Source organism: Diplotaxodon limnothrissa, linkage group LG15 (assembly GCF_057381915.1).
Source record: "Diplotaxodon limnothrissa isolate DT_005_m linkage group LG15, D_limnothrissa_male_GT1.1, whole genome shotgun sequence".
NCBI classification, from domain to species: Eukaryota; Metazoa; Chordata; class Actinopteri; order Cichliformes; family Cichlidae; genus Diplotaxodon; species Diplotaxodon limnothrissa.
In genome coordinates this window covers 41,128,788-41,144,998 of record NC_140610.1, presented here as the reverse complement: position 1 = coordinate 41,144,998, position 16,211 = coordinate 41,128,788, and the positions used below count along the sequence as shown (strand labels likewise).

General features: G+C 41.8%; 1 protein-coding gene across 1 annotated transcript in view; it reads left to right on the top strand.

Moving 5' to 3' along the window:
* The first annotated feature begins 6,996 nt into the window (after window positions 1-6,996).
* ttll7 (tubulin tyrosine ligase-like family, member 7) overlaps window positions 6,997-16,211 on the top strand; it is a 67,827-nt gene continuing 58,612 nt past the window's right edge. Inside the window, exons 1-6 of the mRNA XM_085373550.1 lie at window positions 6,997-7,120; window positions 7,388-7,519; window positions 9,148-9,269; window positions 11,808-11,875; window positions 12,129-12,287; window positions 15,893-16,109. Of these exons, the coding sequence (XP_085229676.1) occupies window positions 7,096-7,120; window positions 7,388-7,519; window positions 9,148-9,269; window positions 11,808-11,875; window positions 12,129-12,287; window positions 15,893-16,109 (723 nt within the window). The 5' untranslated portion in view covers window positions 6,997-7,095. The remainder of the gene's footprint in view (window positions 7,121-7,387; window positions 7,520-9,147; window positions 9,270-11,807; window positions 11,876-12,128; window positions 12,288-15,892; window positions 16,110-16,211) is intronic.

The window sequence follows — 16,211 nt, the reverse complement described above, 5'->3', positions numbered from 1 at the left end:
TCTGCTTGTGTGTTAGTTTAGTTGCATCATATGTGCTCGTCAGCTCCACCGTTGTTCCTGAGGGTTCACGTGACACCAAGGTCTGCTGCTCCTATGGAGACGGTATTCCCTGCCTACTGTACAGAGAGCCAGTACACCACTGGGAGGTGGGGGAAGATTGTCAACAGCACAGCTTGCTTCACTTTATCACCCTGACTCTTTGTTGTTGCTCTCCCTCCCTCTCTGCTGAGCTCACTTTAGTCTCCGTTCGTCCCAGGATCAATGCCGCGTGGTTTCCGCAGGCAGACCAAGAGGCTGACAGTGACGACTACTGAGTGATCAAGCAAGGCGATCAGATTGTTTCCTCATTCTAATTTGTCCAGAGGCTGCTGATGGGATCAATAAGGTCGCTTTGCAAGCTAGCCCATGTGCTTGTGCTCCTACAGGAGAGTGTGTGGACGGTAAACACTGGTCGATAGGAAATGGACTTTTCTGTGTGTTCTCGCCACTAGAGGCTGCTGTTGATCTCTTTATGAAATGCAGTGGAGACGCCACAAGACGGTGCACTGTAGATGTATCACTAGTTTATGTTTCTTATGATATATGTGCTCTTTATACGGTGCCACGAATAAGTATTTGCCCCCCTTGCCTGATTTCTTAGTTTTTTGCATATTTGTCACACTTGCATGTTTCAGATCATCAAACAAATGTTAACATTAGACAAAGATAATGCAAGAAAATATAAAACACAGTTTTTAAATGATCATTTCATTTAAGGGCAAAATGCTATCCAAATCTACCTGCCCTGTGTGACCTATTGACTCAAGAGTCAAATAAAATTTATATGAGAAATTAATTGAGCTAAAAGATCTCAAAAATAAACCGACCTGCCTTCCCAGCAGTGGTTAGACTACCAAAATCACTCTATGAGCACATCAAAAACTCATCCAGGGTGGCACTAAACAGTATCTAAAGAACTGCAGGACTCAGTTGCCTAATTTAAGGTCAGTGTTGATGAATTAACATTAAGAAAAACTGGGCAAAAATGGCATCCATAGGAGATTTCCAAGGCAAAACCCACTGCTGAACAAAAAGAACATCTTGAATCCACAAGACGTTTGGGAAAATGTTCTGCAGGCTGAGGAGAGTTGAACTGTTTGGAAGGTTTGCTTCTCGTTACATCTGGTGTGAAACTAACATCAGTTCATAGAAAGAAAGTCAGTTTTGTCCTTATTTAAATCCAAATGAATTCTTTGGTGTGACTGTAAACGAGCCTTTCATGCTTGAAAAGCCTCCAGTTTGGCTGGATTAAAATCATTTTTGCAAATGATATAAAAAAATATCGCAAATGCTTGATTGCAGTTCTTTTTGTCAAGACTGGCCAATTATCAGGGTGCATTTACTTTTTTAGCTTTTTTTCATCTTAATAAATCATCATTAACAAACTGCATTTTGCATTTACTCGGCTTATCTTATCTAATATTTAATTTGCTTGATGATCTGAACATGTAAGTGTGATAAATATGCAAAACAAAAAGAGAAATCAGGAAGTGGGCAAACGTGTTTTTATGGCAAACTATAATATATACAGTGGGGCAAAAAAGTATTTAGTCAGCCACCGATTGTGCAAGTTCCCCCACTTAAAATGATGACAGAGGTCAGTAATTTGCACCAGAGGTACACTTCAACTGTGAGAGACAGAATGTGAAAAAAAAAATCCATGAATCCACATGGTAGGATTTGTAAAGAATTTATTGGTAAATCAGGGTGGAAAATAAGTATTTGGTCACCTCAAACAAGGAAAATCTCTGGCTCTCACAGACCTGTAAGGTCTTCTGTAAGAAGCTTTTCTGTCCCCCACTCGTTACCTGTATGAATGGCACCTGTTTGAACTCATCATCTGTATAAAAGACACCAAACTCCGCCATGGCCAAGACCAAAGAGCTTTCGAAGGACACCAGGAAAAGTATTGTAGACCTGCACCAGACTGGGAAGAGTGAATCTACAATAGGCAAGCAGCTTGGTGTGAAAAAATCAACTGTGGGAGCAATCATCAGAAAATGGAAGACATACAAGACCACTGATAATCTCCCTCGATCTGGGGCTCCACGCAAGATCTCATCGCGTGGGGTCAAAATGATCATGAGAACGGTGAGCAAAGATCCCAGAACCACACGGGGGGACCTGGTGAATGACCTGCAGAGAGCTGGGACCAAAGTAACAAAGGTCACCATCAGTAACACACTACAACGGCAGGGAATCAAATCCCGCAGTGCCAGACGTGTTCCGCTGCTGAAGCCAGTGCATGTCCAGGCCCGTCTGAAGTTTGCCAGAGAGCACATGGATGATACAGCAGAGGATTGGGAGAATGTCATGTGGTCAGATGAAACCAAAGTAGAACTTTTTGGTATAAACTCAACTCGTCGTGTTTGGAGGAAGAAGAATACTGAGTTGCATCCCAAGAACACCATACCTACTGTGAAGCATGGGGGTGGAAACATCATGCTATGGGGCTGTTTTTCTGCCAAGGGGACAGGACGACTGAATGAATGGGGCCATGTATCGTGAGATTTTGAGCCAAAACCTCCTTCCATCAGTGAGAACTTTGAAGATGAAACGAGGCTGGGTCTTCCAACATGACAATGATCCAAAACACACCGCCCGGGCAACAAAGGAGTGGCTCCGTAAGAAGCATTTGAAAGTCCTGGAGTGGCCTAGCCAGTCTCCAGACCTCAACCCCATAGAAAATCTGTGGCGGGAGTTGAAAGTCCGTGTTGCTCGGCGACAGCCCCAAAACATCACTGCTCTCGAGAAGATCTGCATGGAGGAATGGGCCAAAATACCAGCTACTGTGTGTGCAAACCTGGTAAAGACCTATAGTAAACGTTTGACCTCTGTTATTGCCAACAAAGGTTATGTTACAAAGTATTGAGTTGTATTTTTGTTATTGACCAAATACTTATTTTCCACCCTGATTTACCAATAAATTCTTTACAAATCCTACCATGTGGATTCATGGATTTTTTTTTCACATTCTGTCTCTCACAGTTGAAGTGTACCTCTGGTGCAAATTACTGACCTCTGTCATCATTTTAGGTGGGGGAACTTGCACAATCGGTGGCTGACTAAATACTTTTTTGCCCCACTGTATCACTATATTTCACAGACTTATTAATCTTGCTATCTTGCTAACTTTGCTATGCTGAAAATCATATCAATTTATTTCAAATGTATGCATTATTATATGTAAGTCGGCGTTGTCCAAAATGCAACACATAGCATTTGTCATAGAAAACATATTTCAGTGACACTTTGCCTTTTAGACTTAATGTAATGTCTAAAAGGCATGATGTAATGTCATTCAAAAATAGTAAGAATGAAAAATTAAAATTAAATTAAAAAGTAAAAAGTAAAAAAAATAAGTTGGTCACAGAAAAACAATCACAGCGTCTTGTTAATTGCCTCAGAACCCTTCACATGTATCACAGAACCTCTTGTGGAGATTCAAAACTGTCAGGCCATTAGTAATCATCACTGCTCAAAGATCAGCTTCTACAAACTCTCCTTTTTAATTGTGAGAATCATGAGTGGCTGAAATAGTTTGTCTAGCATCCAGGTTTTTAATCCTTTTGTTGACATTCAGACTGTAGCCCTGATAAACTTGGTTATTCATGTGTGGACATTAAAGCACCCAGGCGTCATGGCTGCTATCAAATCTAAAATTTGACAGTCAAATTGGATTTAGCCATTGTATGAGATGATGAGAGTACTTGATCCTTTTTTGTCTGACATATAAAACTATTACAGCCTATGATGAATGAAAATGTAAGAAGTAAAGAAGAGACAAAAGAAACACCCTTCAACAATGTCACGAGTGCTGATGTTACATTATTTGTCCACCAGAGGGCACTCTGTAGCTTCGCTAATGGGAGTGTGTGTTTGGATTTCCACAAACACAACAAGCAGCTGCTCCAAGCAGAGTCAGGCAGAACATATGAGTAAGACACGACTTCTTGTGACAGTAAAAAAACATTATTTTGAATGTCATATTGTCATAGTTAAGAACAGCTACATACAGCAAATGTTAGAATCTATTTACATATTGGCCGTTTCTCAATTCTCAAGTACACAAACACAGCATGATCGTTCTACAAAGGGCACGGCGGTGTGCTCGATGACATCTCTGCTCCGGAGTTTTTACTGCCATTCCCTCTTAATTGAGCTGTGATTAATATTTGCAATGGAAAGATGTATCAGATTTTTTTAAAGAAAAAAAGATATTTTAAAAAAGTATCTTAAGCACTTTGGCGAAATTCGCTTTTAAGCATCATCTGTTTCATAATGTTAAGCACAATCACTACGTGACAGAATCACAAGCTTCATCTCTCTCTTAATAAAAATAGTATACATGTATGGCTGAATAAAAACAAACAGGTGAGATGTTAGAATGCTTTTATTTTTATTTTAGTAAACACTCAAAACTTACAACAGACAGCTGCTGGGGTTTGGAAGAGAAATGAACAAATATTTAAAATCTAATCAGAATTCTTGGAGCAGCCTTCGGGATCTCCGTGTATTAACATGCTGGATTTGCTCCCGCTGAAAATGTCAACTCCCGAATTTAAATATTTTTAATGTTCTGATTTAATTCAGAGTCAGCTGTTTAAATCAGAACAGGTGAAGTTCAAAACTGACAGCTCTCCAAGACTTCAATATTAAATAAAATGGTCCAGTTATGAAGCTTAAATTGAATCTTAGCCAGACAGATTTTCTCAGGAACTAATAAAACACTGAAAAAACCAAACATTAACATTTAGAAGTTACCTAAGTGACTTATATATCATGTTTAACCTGAGTAGCGAAAGACCGGGGGTGTTAAAAACGACGTGCTGGGAGTCCGCTGTTCTCGCCGGCCCTGGTGAACATTGACCTCCCGGTCAGCTATCGAGCTGGTGGGTAACAGACGTCTCCGAAAACGTCTGAGCGCTTTTGCAAACATGTGATGTCTCGATAAATCGAGCAGATATTTGAAGCTTCCACAGCTACATTCTCGCCTGAAATATCTTAAAAGTTTATTTTGTGACACAGAAAGAGGAACATTTCAAACTTTTTAGCCGCTTTCCGCAGCTGAGTTTTGGATGAAATGCATTCTGGGATATTTGGCTGCACCAAGTTGACACAAGTCACCACCGATGCGTGCTCGATAAAACGGGAGGAGCGAGAACACATTCTGGAATTTTTAGCATACTTGGCTTGATGCGTACTATGAATTGGAACAGTGCTTGGTCTGCAGCTGATGACACGTCACAAGTCCAGTTCTCATCTAGAACTGGTTTTCAATGACCAAGTTGTAAGGCTGCATGACCCAAGGAAGTTTCTGTCCTTTAGTGCACAGACATGGTGCACAACATTTAGATAGCTGGGACACTGAAACTAAGACACATGTAGAAGTACAGATACTAAAGGATTCGTTAGTAACAACAGTGCAGGTTGATAAATGAATATTCAGCTCGGACAATCTGAATGGAAACATGTATCTTCAACTGATACATCAAAGCACCAACTTTTACGAGGAAACCCTGCCAGGTTTCTTTTAATCTCTGTATGGTGCATTCAGTTTCTCACCATTTCAACCACCGTCTTTCTTTACAAGCAGAAAATGTTCCGAAATGTATAATAGGTGATTACATAATAATAATAATAACTTTATTTATAAAGTGCTTTCAAACAAAGTGCTGAAAAAAGATAAATAAATAAAAGCAATACAGAAAAAACAATGCAATTTAAAAACATACATACAGTATCCAGCATCCATGTAGTATATACAGGTTTCTCAAAACCACGATAAGCTCATGCTCAGTGCAACACACAACCACCAAACCCTAAAAATCAGCTCTGTGTGAGCACACTCAGTGTATTACTTGTTAATCCATCACTGGATTAAGTCACACAGATTCATGCGTGTGCAGTTTAGATTTTCCAACTGATGCTGCCTTCTTTTTTTACAGCTAGAGCACAGGGACTGCTGAAGTCATAGGAAACATAGAAACACACACAAACAATGCAGGAAATGAAGCCTAGTCCAACACGTGTCACTGTGAGGCAACATTACCAATCATCGAGACACTGTGCTACCCGAGCAGCGACCGTTTTAATCTTCATAATGGTTGATTATATTCAAAAGAGGTTTAAAGACACACTCCCTGACCACAGCCAAATAATAACAGAATCTGGCTGGTGACTGGTGTTAATTTCCCACACAGTTTATAGCCCGGGGCATGTTTTTAACAAACCACTGTAAAGATGCCATCTGTTTGAATGAAGTGACCTCCCAGGCATACAATTAAACACAGCTGGCACAAGACACAACGAGTAGCAGAGAACTCTTTACTTGACATCCACATTAATATTTCACAGTGATTCCAAATAATGGCAATTATTACTGTAGCCATCACACAGCTTTATCTCATTAGTAGTATTGCAGTTTCACGGCTGTATGGAGTCCTGACTGAACTCTGTCCAGTGTCAGATTGGCTGATGTAGCCTGGGTTAGGCCTGTGTGCTGCTGCTGGAGCTGCTTTACATCAAAGAGCACGTCCAGTACGCTCCAGTCGAAAGCACACACTGATCCACGCTGTGCACTGCAGTCACCCTTTGAGCAGTCAACCTACTACTACCGTTCTGCAGCTGTAAAATATGGTTTTTCTTCTCCTCCACAGGCATTCCTACCCACTCCCCTCCCCCCCCATCCACCCCCTCCCCACCTTTCTCCTGCTGGGGATGTAAATAAGCTGGGGTTGTGCAGACCCTTGAGAAGTCCTCCCACTCCCGCTCTTCCCAACCACTGCTACCCCCTCTGACTTCCCTGCCCACTCACACTCTGCTGCTGCCGCCGCCGCCACTGCTGTTCATGCAGCTGAAAGGTGCCAGGGAGATGCTCAGATGATCCATTGGGTCGTTGTGAACCACTTCGTCCACACAGCCCTAGACAGGGAAGACTAACTAGTGTGAGTGTGAGAGAGTCCTTGGGGGTGCTGCGAGCACCCTGTGAGGCCCGCCCACCTGCCAAGCCTGGCAGAAAGCTTGGCTTGTCCCTTTACTCCTCCAACCCCTGAGATGCCCTCCCCTCCCAATGATGGAGGTGAGTAAGAGAGATTCAACTTTTTTGTGTGTGTGTGCATACACCACCTGTAAAAGTACACATTAGCAGAAATACACACACAAATAATTTAGGGATCATGACGCACGGAGCTACGCCAAAATAGATGCCGAAACCATTTACATTCTAGCCTCATAAACACACCAGAGTAAATCCCCTGCAGAAATGAGCAAAATATATTAGAAGACTCAGTCTGGAGCACAAGCTGTGACTGTATCTAGCCTTGTTGTATGTTTTCTCCTCCTCCAGAGGATCAAGGAGCGTCCCCCGTGAACAGGCCATCTGTGGGCTCCTACCAGAGCAGCGGGAAGAGGAAGGTGCACACCAAAAAGAAAAAAGGCACCATTACCGCCAACGTCGCTGGCACAAAATATGAAATTGGTATTGTAATTTGCTTTCTTGTATTTATTATTGAGAAGCATTTGAAATTTTTTGACAATAGAAAAAAATGAGTAAAATAAACATACAAGCCACTGTCTGGTGTCGGGAAAGATGAAATCTTCTCTCACCATGACTGAGGAGCTCGTAAAAGATTCCACTACAGCGCGTTTAACGCAGAGTCTCCGAAATTCAAGCGTCTGAATCTTTATTTTGATTCATTCCTTGTGAAAATTTCATTTGTGAGTGAGACCAGCAACTCGTGTGGTAGAATTAATGTTCTCTGACAAGGTGAATTTCTATTAATCTCGGAAACAGCCCTCAGTACGGCTTACTCTGTCTGTCAAAACCCCACAAAATCCAATCACAGTGTTTTCACAACAATAAAATCTAATTTGCTGCGTTGGATTGTTTTTAAAGATACCACCTTTATTTAATAGGTTCAGTTAAAACTAAAAGAGTTGCAGTCCAGCAAAACACTTCTCAAAGAGACAGCTTGGCTTCATATACATGCATAAATCTTTGTTGAGGTAATATAACTTAGAGGTGAGCTTTTTTAGATTGGCTGAAATAGCATTGTAAGCATTCCTCCCATGTTCAATATACTATGTGGCAGCAGGGCTCTCAGGGGTGAACTACAACCTATGAAACTAAAGAGTCAGCAGCAGAAAGTAGAAGTTGGATGCTGCAGGGATCTTGCAGGTAGATGGAAGTCCAGCTGTGAGTCAGTCAGCTAGCTGTGACGAGACCCTCACAGTGGCCATTCTGAGAGTAGAGCAGAGCTATTTTGGAGGGAAATTAACACTAAGGGCCAGATAGATGGCTCATTTTTGCTGTTACCTTTTTTTGCAGCTGTCTTTTTCTGTTTCAGAATTGATAGCATTACGAGAAAAGGTTAAAGGTTAGGGAGTATGTGGTTGGAAATCTGCTTTACACACACTGAGAAGGGAATGCAGACTCTACCCTGAGGATGTCGATTTAGTAAGATGTGTAAGAAAGGCCGATTAAATCTTTTTTTTGGACTCAAAGCCCTGCTAGTAACTGCAAGCATAGGCCTGCTGTGATGTAAACCCTTCCTGTTCCAGTTAGCAAAACACTGTGAGCCTCTACCTACGTTAACAGATGGATGAAGTCACATCGGAAACACGCAACATTAGGCAAGCCTTCTCCAGGTTTGTGGAGGCTTTCAAGAAATTAATTAATACCTTGTTTCGTTAGGGCATATGAATTTTTCATTACTCGCTGAATAATGAATAGTTGTTGGGTTAATGTACAAATGGGCTTGCCACCTATCTCTCATACTATGGGGTTTCCAGTGGGATTTGAATGCATTACAGACAATTAATTTATCTTTTTGAAGAGAGGCATTACGATTGGCTGCTCTGCAACCATGCCATGAATGGTAAATATTGCTGTGAGCTTTTTGCAGAAATAATTGATTTGTGGGTCCAGGTCATTTCTTATTCTTATTCTGCATCAATATCATTGAGTTGTTTTGCCGTCGTGGATATGTATAGTCAATCCTCTGGGGGTGTTTTCCTAAAATCAAAGTGTATGTAAAGCTTATTTAAGTGACTGCATGTCTCACTCTATTAATGGAATACAATCTAATGAGAGTGTTTCCCTCACAGTTCGTATAGTCATCAATGAAATGGACTTCATCAAGACCCGTGATGATGATGAGACTGCCAACCTCATCTGGAACGACTCAGCTGTGCAGCATGAGAAAATCGCTGAGCTCAGGAATTATCAGGTATACATGGTTACCATGTTAAGTCAGTACACCTTTGTTAGTGGTTCAATAGCCTAGAGCGGCGGTCCCCAACCCCCGGGGCCTCGGACCGGTCCGTGAGTCGTTTGGTACCGGGCCGCGAGAGTTGAGGCTCAGGTGTGAAATGTCTGGTTTTCAGGGTTTTTATTGGTGTTCAGCGTTATTTTGTTATCGTTTTTATCGTTAACTCGGTTTTCCTGGGTCTTTTCACGTGTGTTATGAATAAATCTTTTTTTTCGGTACCGGTACTAGTTTTATTTTGTTGTATTTATCCGCGACACCTTAAAGGCCGGTCCGTGAAAATATTGTCGGGCATAAAAGGTGGCGCAAAAAAGGTTGGAGACCGCTGATCTAGAGGTTATAGAGGAGAGCTCTCTGGATAAGGGTTCAATTCCTCTGCTGACCAGGAAAATATGGCTCTTAATCTTTGGAGCTCAAGAATATGGACCGAGACGTCTGAAAAAGATTATTATTTGAGTAGGAAAGGTGAGATTTTACCTTCCTCAAGAGTTTAATTAGAAGAATGTGAAAGATGCCTCTGATTGAAATGCACTGTCAGTAAAAACAAGATTTAGATGCTGTAATAACCATGCTGCTTATAACTGATTTTTCTATTAAAACTCTACTTTTTAAGATGCCATAGACGGTTTCTTACATAGTCAGAACAAACTATTAAATGAAATGTGAATAAATCTTAGCTACCAGAGGTTTGCCAAGAATTAAAGATAGAATTTCAAAAAAAGGTCATTCGTGTGTGTGTGAAGAAAAGGAGGGTTCGCTGCTTTATTATCCTTCGGTTGTGTAAACCACAACATGTCAAATTTATAGCGTGTAAACCTGCTGACGTTTAGCTTTTGATCAAATAAATGAACACAGGAAGCATCATATGTAAACTTTAGGAAACAGCTGTTTCCATGAAGATCGTGACTGGGATTGCTGAACCTGATGAACCCAAGTGTTTCTGTACAATGTGGTCAATCCCACCCAGGGTCTCTTTGCAGTACCAGTCTGCCTTATTTCTGTCTACCACCAAATGACAACTATTAAACTGTGAGTATATTTAAAAAAGAAAGGAGGTGAGAACAGATGGGAAGGAGGCGGTATTTGGAGAATTTTGCTGGAAGACAACTGAATGAGAGCATTCACTTACAATAATAAAAATTAAATAACAATTAAATAAGTCATAATAGGAACAATTTAATAAAATATAACTGAACAAAAGGAAAAGTGATAAGCTGGCAGAAGACAGAGTCTGGCTTCTTGGCCTCCTTAAACCATCAGAGGAGTGAGAGCAAATAGTAAGGCGGGGTGAGCCCAATGAGAGCAAACATCTTCCACAGAGACGGGAAGATTGACGGGTAAACTGACAAGTTGTGAGCAGCAGGGGATGTTTGGGCGGGTTTCAGACGTCACCTGTGAAGTTGATAAGAAGGCCCTGAACAACAAGAGTTGTTCTGAGTTCTCCATGCTGGTCTGAGAGTGATCTTACCTCTGTTTGACCCCCCCCCGCCCTGCTGAGTGAACTTGGCTGATCCCGGTCAGCTCTGAGCATTAGCTATCCATCTTCTCGAGCGCTTATTTGATTAGACTGGGCACTAATGATCGATTAAATCACAGGCTAGTCAGGAATAGTATGGCTTGTTAGGAAAGGGGCAGCAAGAGTTCAGCTAAGTAGATTGAATATTACAAATAGTGTAACAGCTTAACATGTTGTAACGTGGCTAATGTTTCACGTAGAACTGGTGATGTCAGGTTTTTTCTTTTTTTTAAGTGCTCCCTCACGCTGCCGTGGTGCTTCATGAGATAATTTTTCAGAAGAAAAGTAGAAGTCCCTCAACAATTGGTTTTGATTTCCCCTCACGAGTCACGTCGTCTCGCAGCATTGGCATAATTGTGCAATCTCTTCCGAATCCCTAATTACGTCTGTCTCGTTTGGATAATAATCACGCATTCCCTTTACCCTCTGCATCCTTGTTTTTTTTTCCCTTTTCCCCCTCCCTTCTCCTACTCTTTCTCCCTCTTTTAATTTTTCCTTTTTTCCTTTTAGTGATGTACTGTGAGAGTTTGCTGTCAAGTTTCACTTCATATGAGCCTAATTAACGCCCCTGTTCAGGCTCATTTGGTCAAAGAATACAGAAAACCCAGAGTTTCTCCTATACCCCCACCTCCCTTTCGGCACATTCAAAGCAATTCATTCAACTGTCACTGCAGGAGCTTGCGATGCAGAACCAATTACCTTGGCCCCTCTGAGTTGAGATTGATCTTTTTTTTTCCTCGCCTCTTCCCTCCCCAACCTTTAAAGTATAAAAAAAAAAACCCATGGTAAACTAAATAAAGGTTAAGAAAGGTCTCAGCGTCACCTTTTTGTTTTGAGTCCGTAATTGGGCATAAATGTCAGAACATTGTAAGCTCACTTCAGGTTGCTGCCTTTAATGTGCTCATTTTTATGAAGGGGTGGGGGTGAAATTGAGTGGCGTAATGGCCCTAACAACATTATTATGTCTGCTTGTCCCGTCGCAGAGAATTAACCATTTCCCTGGGATGGGCGAAATCTGCCGAAAAGACTGCCTAGCAAGAAACATGGCCAAGTAAGTTTTTTGTTCCTCTCTTACAACACCGGCTAAATTAGAAGACGAGTTGAGTTGCAGATGTGCGTGAAAGCCTGCATGCGCTACAAGGTACAACAGGGTGTCTGCAGCACTGCACACTTAGGAGACAAACAAGTAGACACTGCAGTGAAAGCACAACCGCACCTTGAAAAACTACAAGTGGCTGACTCTAGATAGTTATAAAAGGAGAGAATAAAACACATTTATGTTACTCTCTTTTTTATCTCTCCAGAATGATCAAGTGCCAGCCTCAAGAGTACAGCTTCATACCCAAAACCTGGATCTTCCCTGCTGAGTACACTCAGTTCCAGAACTACGTCAAAGAGCTACGCAGGAAACGCAAGCAGAAGACCTTTATAGTCAAACCTGCCAACGGAGCCATGGGCCACGGGTAGGTCAGAGGCTAGCGAGCGCGCTGGTGCAATCTGTACGCATCCAGAGGAAAGCGGAGCGAGCAGAAGGAGAGAGTAGCTGAAGGAGATGATAAGTAAGTGGGTGAAGGAGGAAATTAGCGCTAGAGCAAATGGAGGACAAGCACAACAAAACAAGGCAATAAGAGGTTTGTGACCCTGACATGGGTGTCTGTGGAAATAGCATTATAGCTGGGACCAGATTGAGTATTTGAGCTGAGAGGGTGTGGTGAATCTCATTGTGGGCTTCATTGTCCTCGATGGTCACACTCTCCATAAATCAGAGGTTATCGCCGCCATTGGAGGACACACACACATGCACACATGGTTGCTGGCAGTTACTGTAGTTCCCCCCCTGAAGGTCTCTGCATGTGATTATTGGAGTCCTTTATGAGGCACCATCAGCAGAGACCAGTCAGATTAGAAAATGGACAACGATGGCTGCTGCAGGGGACTCCGTCTCTCAATAGCATCGCTTTATCAGAAGATGAGCCGGCTGTGGCACCTGAATGCATATTTCATACTTTGCGGTCCCATGGGCTGAGTGCCTATCTCATGCTTGTGATGTCATGCGCCCGTTGTATGTTTTGACTACAGGAGGGTTGAAACATGAAGAGACCAAATGCAAGCACAGAGACTTGGATTTTTTTTAAATGTATGAGGTACACGTGTGCACTGTAAGCAAGCAAGGAGACAAAACCCCGGCAAGCAACACAACTGACCTAGTTTGAACTATTTAGCTTTTGTTGATGAGCAACTTGAGTAACTTTCAAAGATGTAACCAGTGATGTTTTTGGCATTATATTGAGAGGTGTGCCTAAAGGAGGAGGCAGACAAAAATTATGCAAAACAGTGTGCGTTCGATAGATCCTGAGGAGGTCCAGGGGGTGGAGGGGCACAGCGCTCTGATGATGCACCTCATTCTTTTTTTGCTATTTAATATCAAAGAGAAAAAGGTAAATATCCTAAATTGTATTTCATATTCTGACATGAAGCAGGCAGTCAGGGTCGATTTAAGCTGTGTGGTGCTCACAGTCACATAGCCAAGCGGAAAGGAAGTGAAGTGGTTTCGGTTTTAAATATTCAGGCCAGGCTGGTTTTTGTAGCTAATACAGTTTTATAGGATAGAAAAATAAATAAATGAATAGATGGAATATTTTTAGAGGCTAAAATATGGGAAAATAATCTGGTTTGAATGTTGCACCATTTCTATCTCAAGCTCTGTAGAATATGTTGAAATTTCTGAAAATCCCAGATATTTATTTAATATTCTTTCTGACTTATTATTCTTTGAAAATATGATCCCTGAAGTGTGTGTATGAAGAAATCCTTTGGAGTGCCATCATCACTGGCGCCAATAGGTGGGGATATTGAAGAACAAATAACTCAGCGTGCTTCACCTCTCCCTCTAATTCTCTTTGAATTTGTCCTTTCTGGTATAATGTGCGCATTACTTATAACTCCATGCTGCACTAAGCCCTTATTTATTAAAGAATAAAAGGCAGCAAAGGCTGAATTATTGCAATACATTAAGAATATGAAAGATGATGAGTTTAGCTCGACCACTCAACGGCAGGCGGCTCACAAGATTAGATTTTTCTCTTTTTTTTCTCCTTTTTTTTTGCATGGTGTGACGCGGCAGGAAATTAAGTTATATCTACCCCCTGTAATTTATTTTTCCATCAACCAACTAAATGAAGTTATTGTTTGTGTCTGAAGCCCAGCTTGTTATAAGGGAAACAAAATAAAAGCGCGTGCAGAGCTTAAAAAGGCGAGATCCCCTCCAGTGCCAAATTAAATAGGCAGGGGAGAGTGGGCCGTGATTATCTGACACCCTGGCTCATCAATCATGTCGTCTCCTCTGCTACTTCCACTCGACTAACTAACACTGTTAACCCTGTCTTCATCATTCAGCTTTCTGTCTGCCTGTTTGGAAAGCCCCTCACATCATCCATGAAATCCCCCCTCCACATAAAAACTGAAAAAACTTTGAGTGCTGCAATAAGCAGGCAGGTAAAACGCTCGTCTGTAGTAGAGAAGTCGCCGCTAATTGATAAACCCAAAGTAACAGCGACATTATACTCGAGTAGATCTACAAGTAATGAATTTTTTTTAATCAAGCTTAGCTAAGACCTTATTTGATCATAACCTGAAAAACTAAACCTTAGTAACCCCCCCCCCCCCCCCTTTGAGGCTTATCAACAACAGTGCAGTGTTCTGGTAAGCTAGGAGTTGATGAAGTTGACTGAGCACCTAAACTAAATAAGAATATATTCTGATTACCTGGGGCCTAATAATTTTTGACCTCTAATTTCTGACCTAACTCTTGAATAGTTAAATTACTTTTGTGTGTGTTTGTTTTGGAGCAATCAGTTCTCCACATTTTAGCCCTGTGTTGCGTTTATGTGTGCAGTGTTCCTGCTCGCTTGCGTATAATGGAGCCTTCCTGGCTGTGCACGTAATCAGGTTAGCCCGAGTCTGCTTTAACTATGAGTGATGGTGATATAGGTCAGTCGCTTTGTGCGCGCATAGTGGAAGATCGTTTAAAAATGACCCCTCACCCGCACTGCACACGTATGTACACCACACACATTCAGACAGACGCACACTGTTGCGAATGTCGTCCCCTCACACATACAACCACGTGGACGTACACAAACTAATAAAACACATCTTAAGTCCAGCCGGCAACAGTCTGCTCTTCATAAGAACTGAGTGCCAGTGACATGAGACCAAAGCAAATGAATTAGAGTGGAGGTTAAAACGGAGCGCACTGTCTGCTGCTATTAACCTGCGCATGGCTAAATGACCCTATTAGAACATGTGATGCACTGTGCCATTTAGACTGAATGGAGTTTGGCTACAGAAAATCACAATAATCTCCAGATGCTGGCCGGCTATGGCCCAGACAAACCATTATTTGCGCTGTACCTGTCTGCTTCATGCGCAATCATTTCTCAAACCGTTCTGTTTAGATGGCAAGTTAATGAATAGAGTAACAGCATTTTTGGATGGTCGAATGCGTCGTAGCGCCAGACAGCTCATCCTGTTCAAACTAGACTGGACTCATTTTTACATATTTTCACTGAAGGCTGTGGAGGCTCACTGAATACCATCAGGGCATGACTCTGACCCTCTCAGCTATTAATGCTAAATGCCTTTATTATAAAAGTATTTCTAATCATTTTGTGCTCAGTAAGGACATACTGTTATCTTCTCCTTCCAACTACATCTATTGATTAGTAGGCTAAAGCTATTCTTGGCATGCGAAGATTGAAAGTACCACTAGTATTGGCATCTGCAGCAAGCCAGACATATATCTCCAACTTTTCCAGATGACTTTGAAATGAAATATTGTGTTGAGACACATAAAATCTGTATCTTGTTTGCCCCCCTCCTTTTTTTTCCCCTTCAACATGTATATAAGACAGTGCCAATGTCATCAGTCATGTTCATGGTCTCTGCTGTGCTCCCATCTATCATTTTTTTAATTATCTTTTTTGTCTTTACTATGCCATATTTTATTATGCTGCTGACGACACCATAATTTCCCCCCCGAGGATTAATAAAGTTTCTCTCGATCCAGGATCTCACTTATCCGTAACTGTGAGAAGCTGCCAGCGCAGGAGCACTTTATCGTTCAGGAGTACCTAGACAAGCCCTTCCTGATGGAGGGCTACAAGTTTGACCTGCGGATCTACATCCTCGTCACTTCCTGCGACCCTCTCCGCATTTTCCTTTACAACGACGGCCTCGTTCGTATGGGCACAGAGAAGTACCATGCACCCAGCGAAGCCAACCTGGTGAGTGACAAATAATGAAGCTACTATTATGCAGGTATTCACACACACCTGCGCCTTTTTCTTGAGTTTGATAAAAGTGCATGGCACTGTGGTGCATTTATA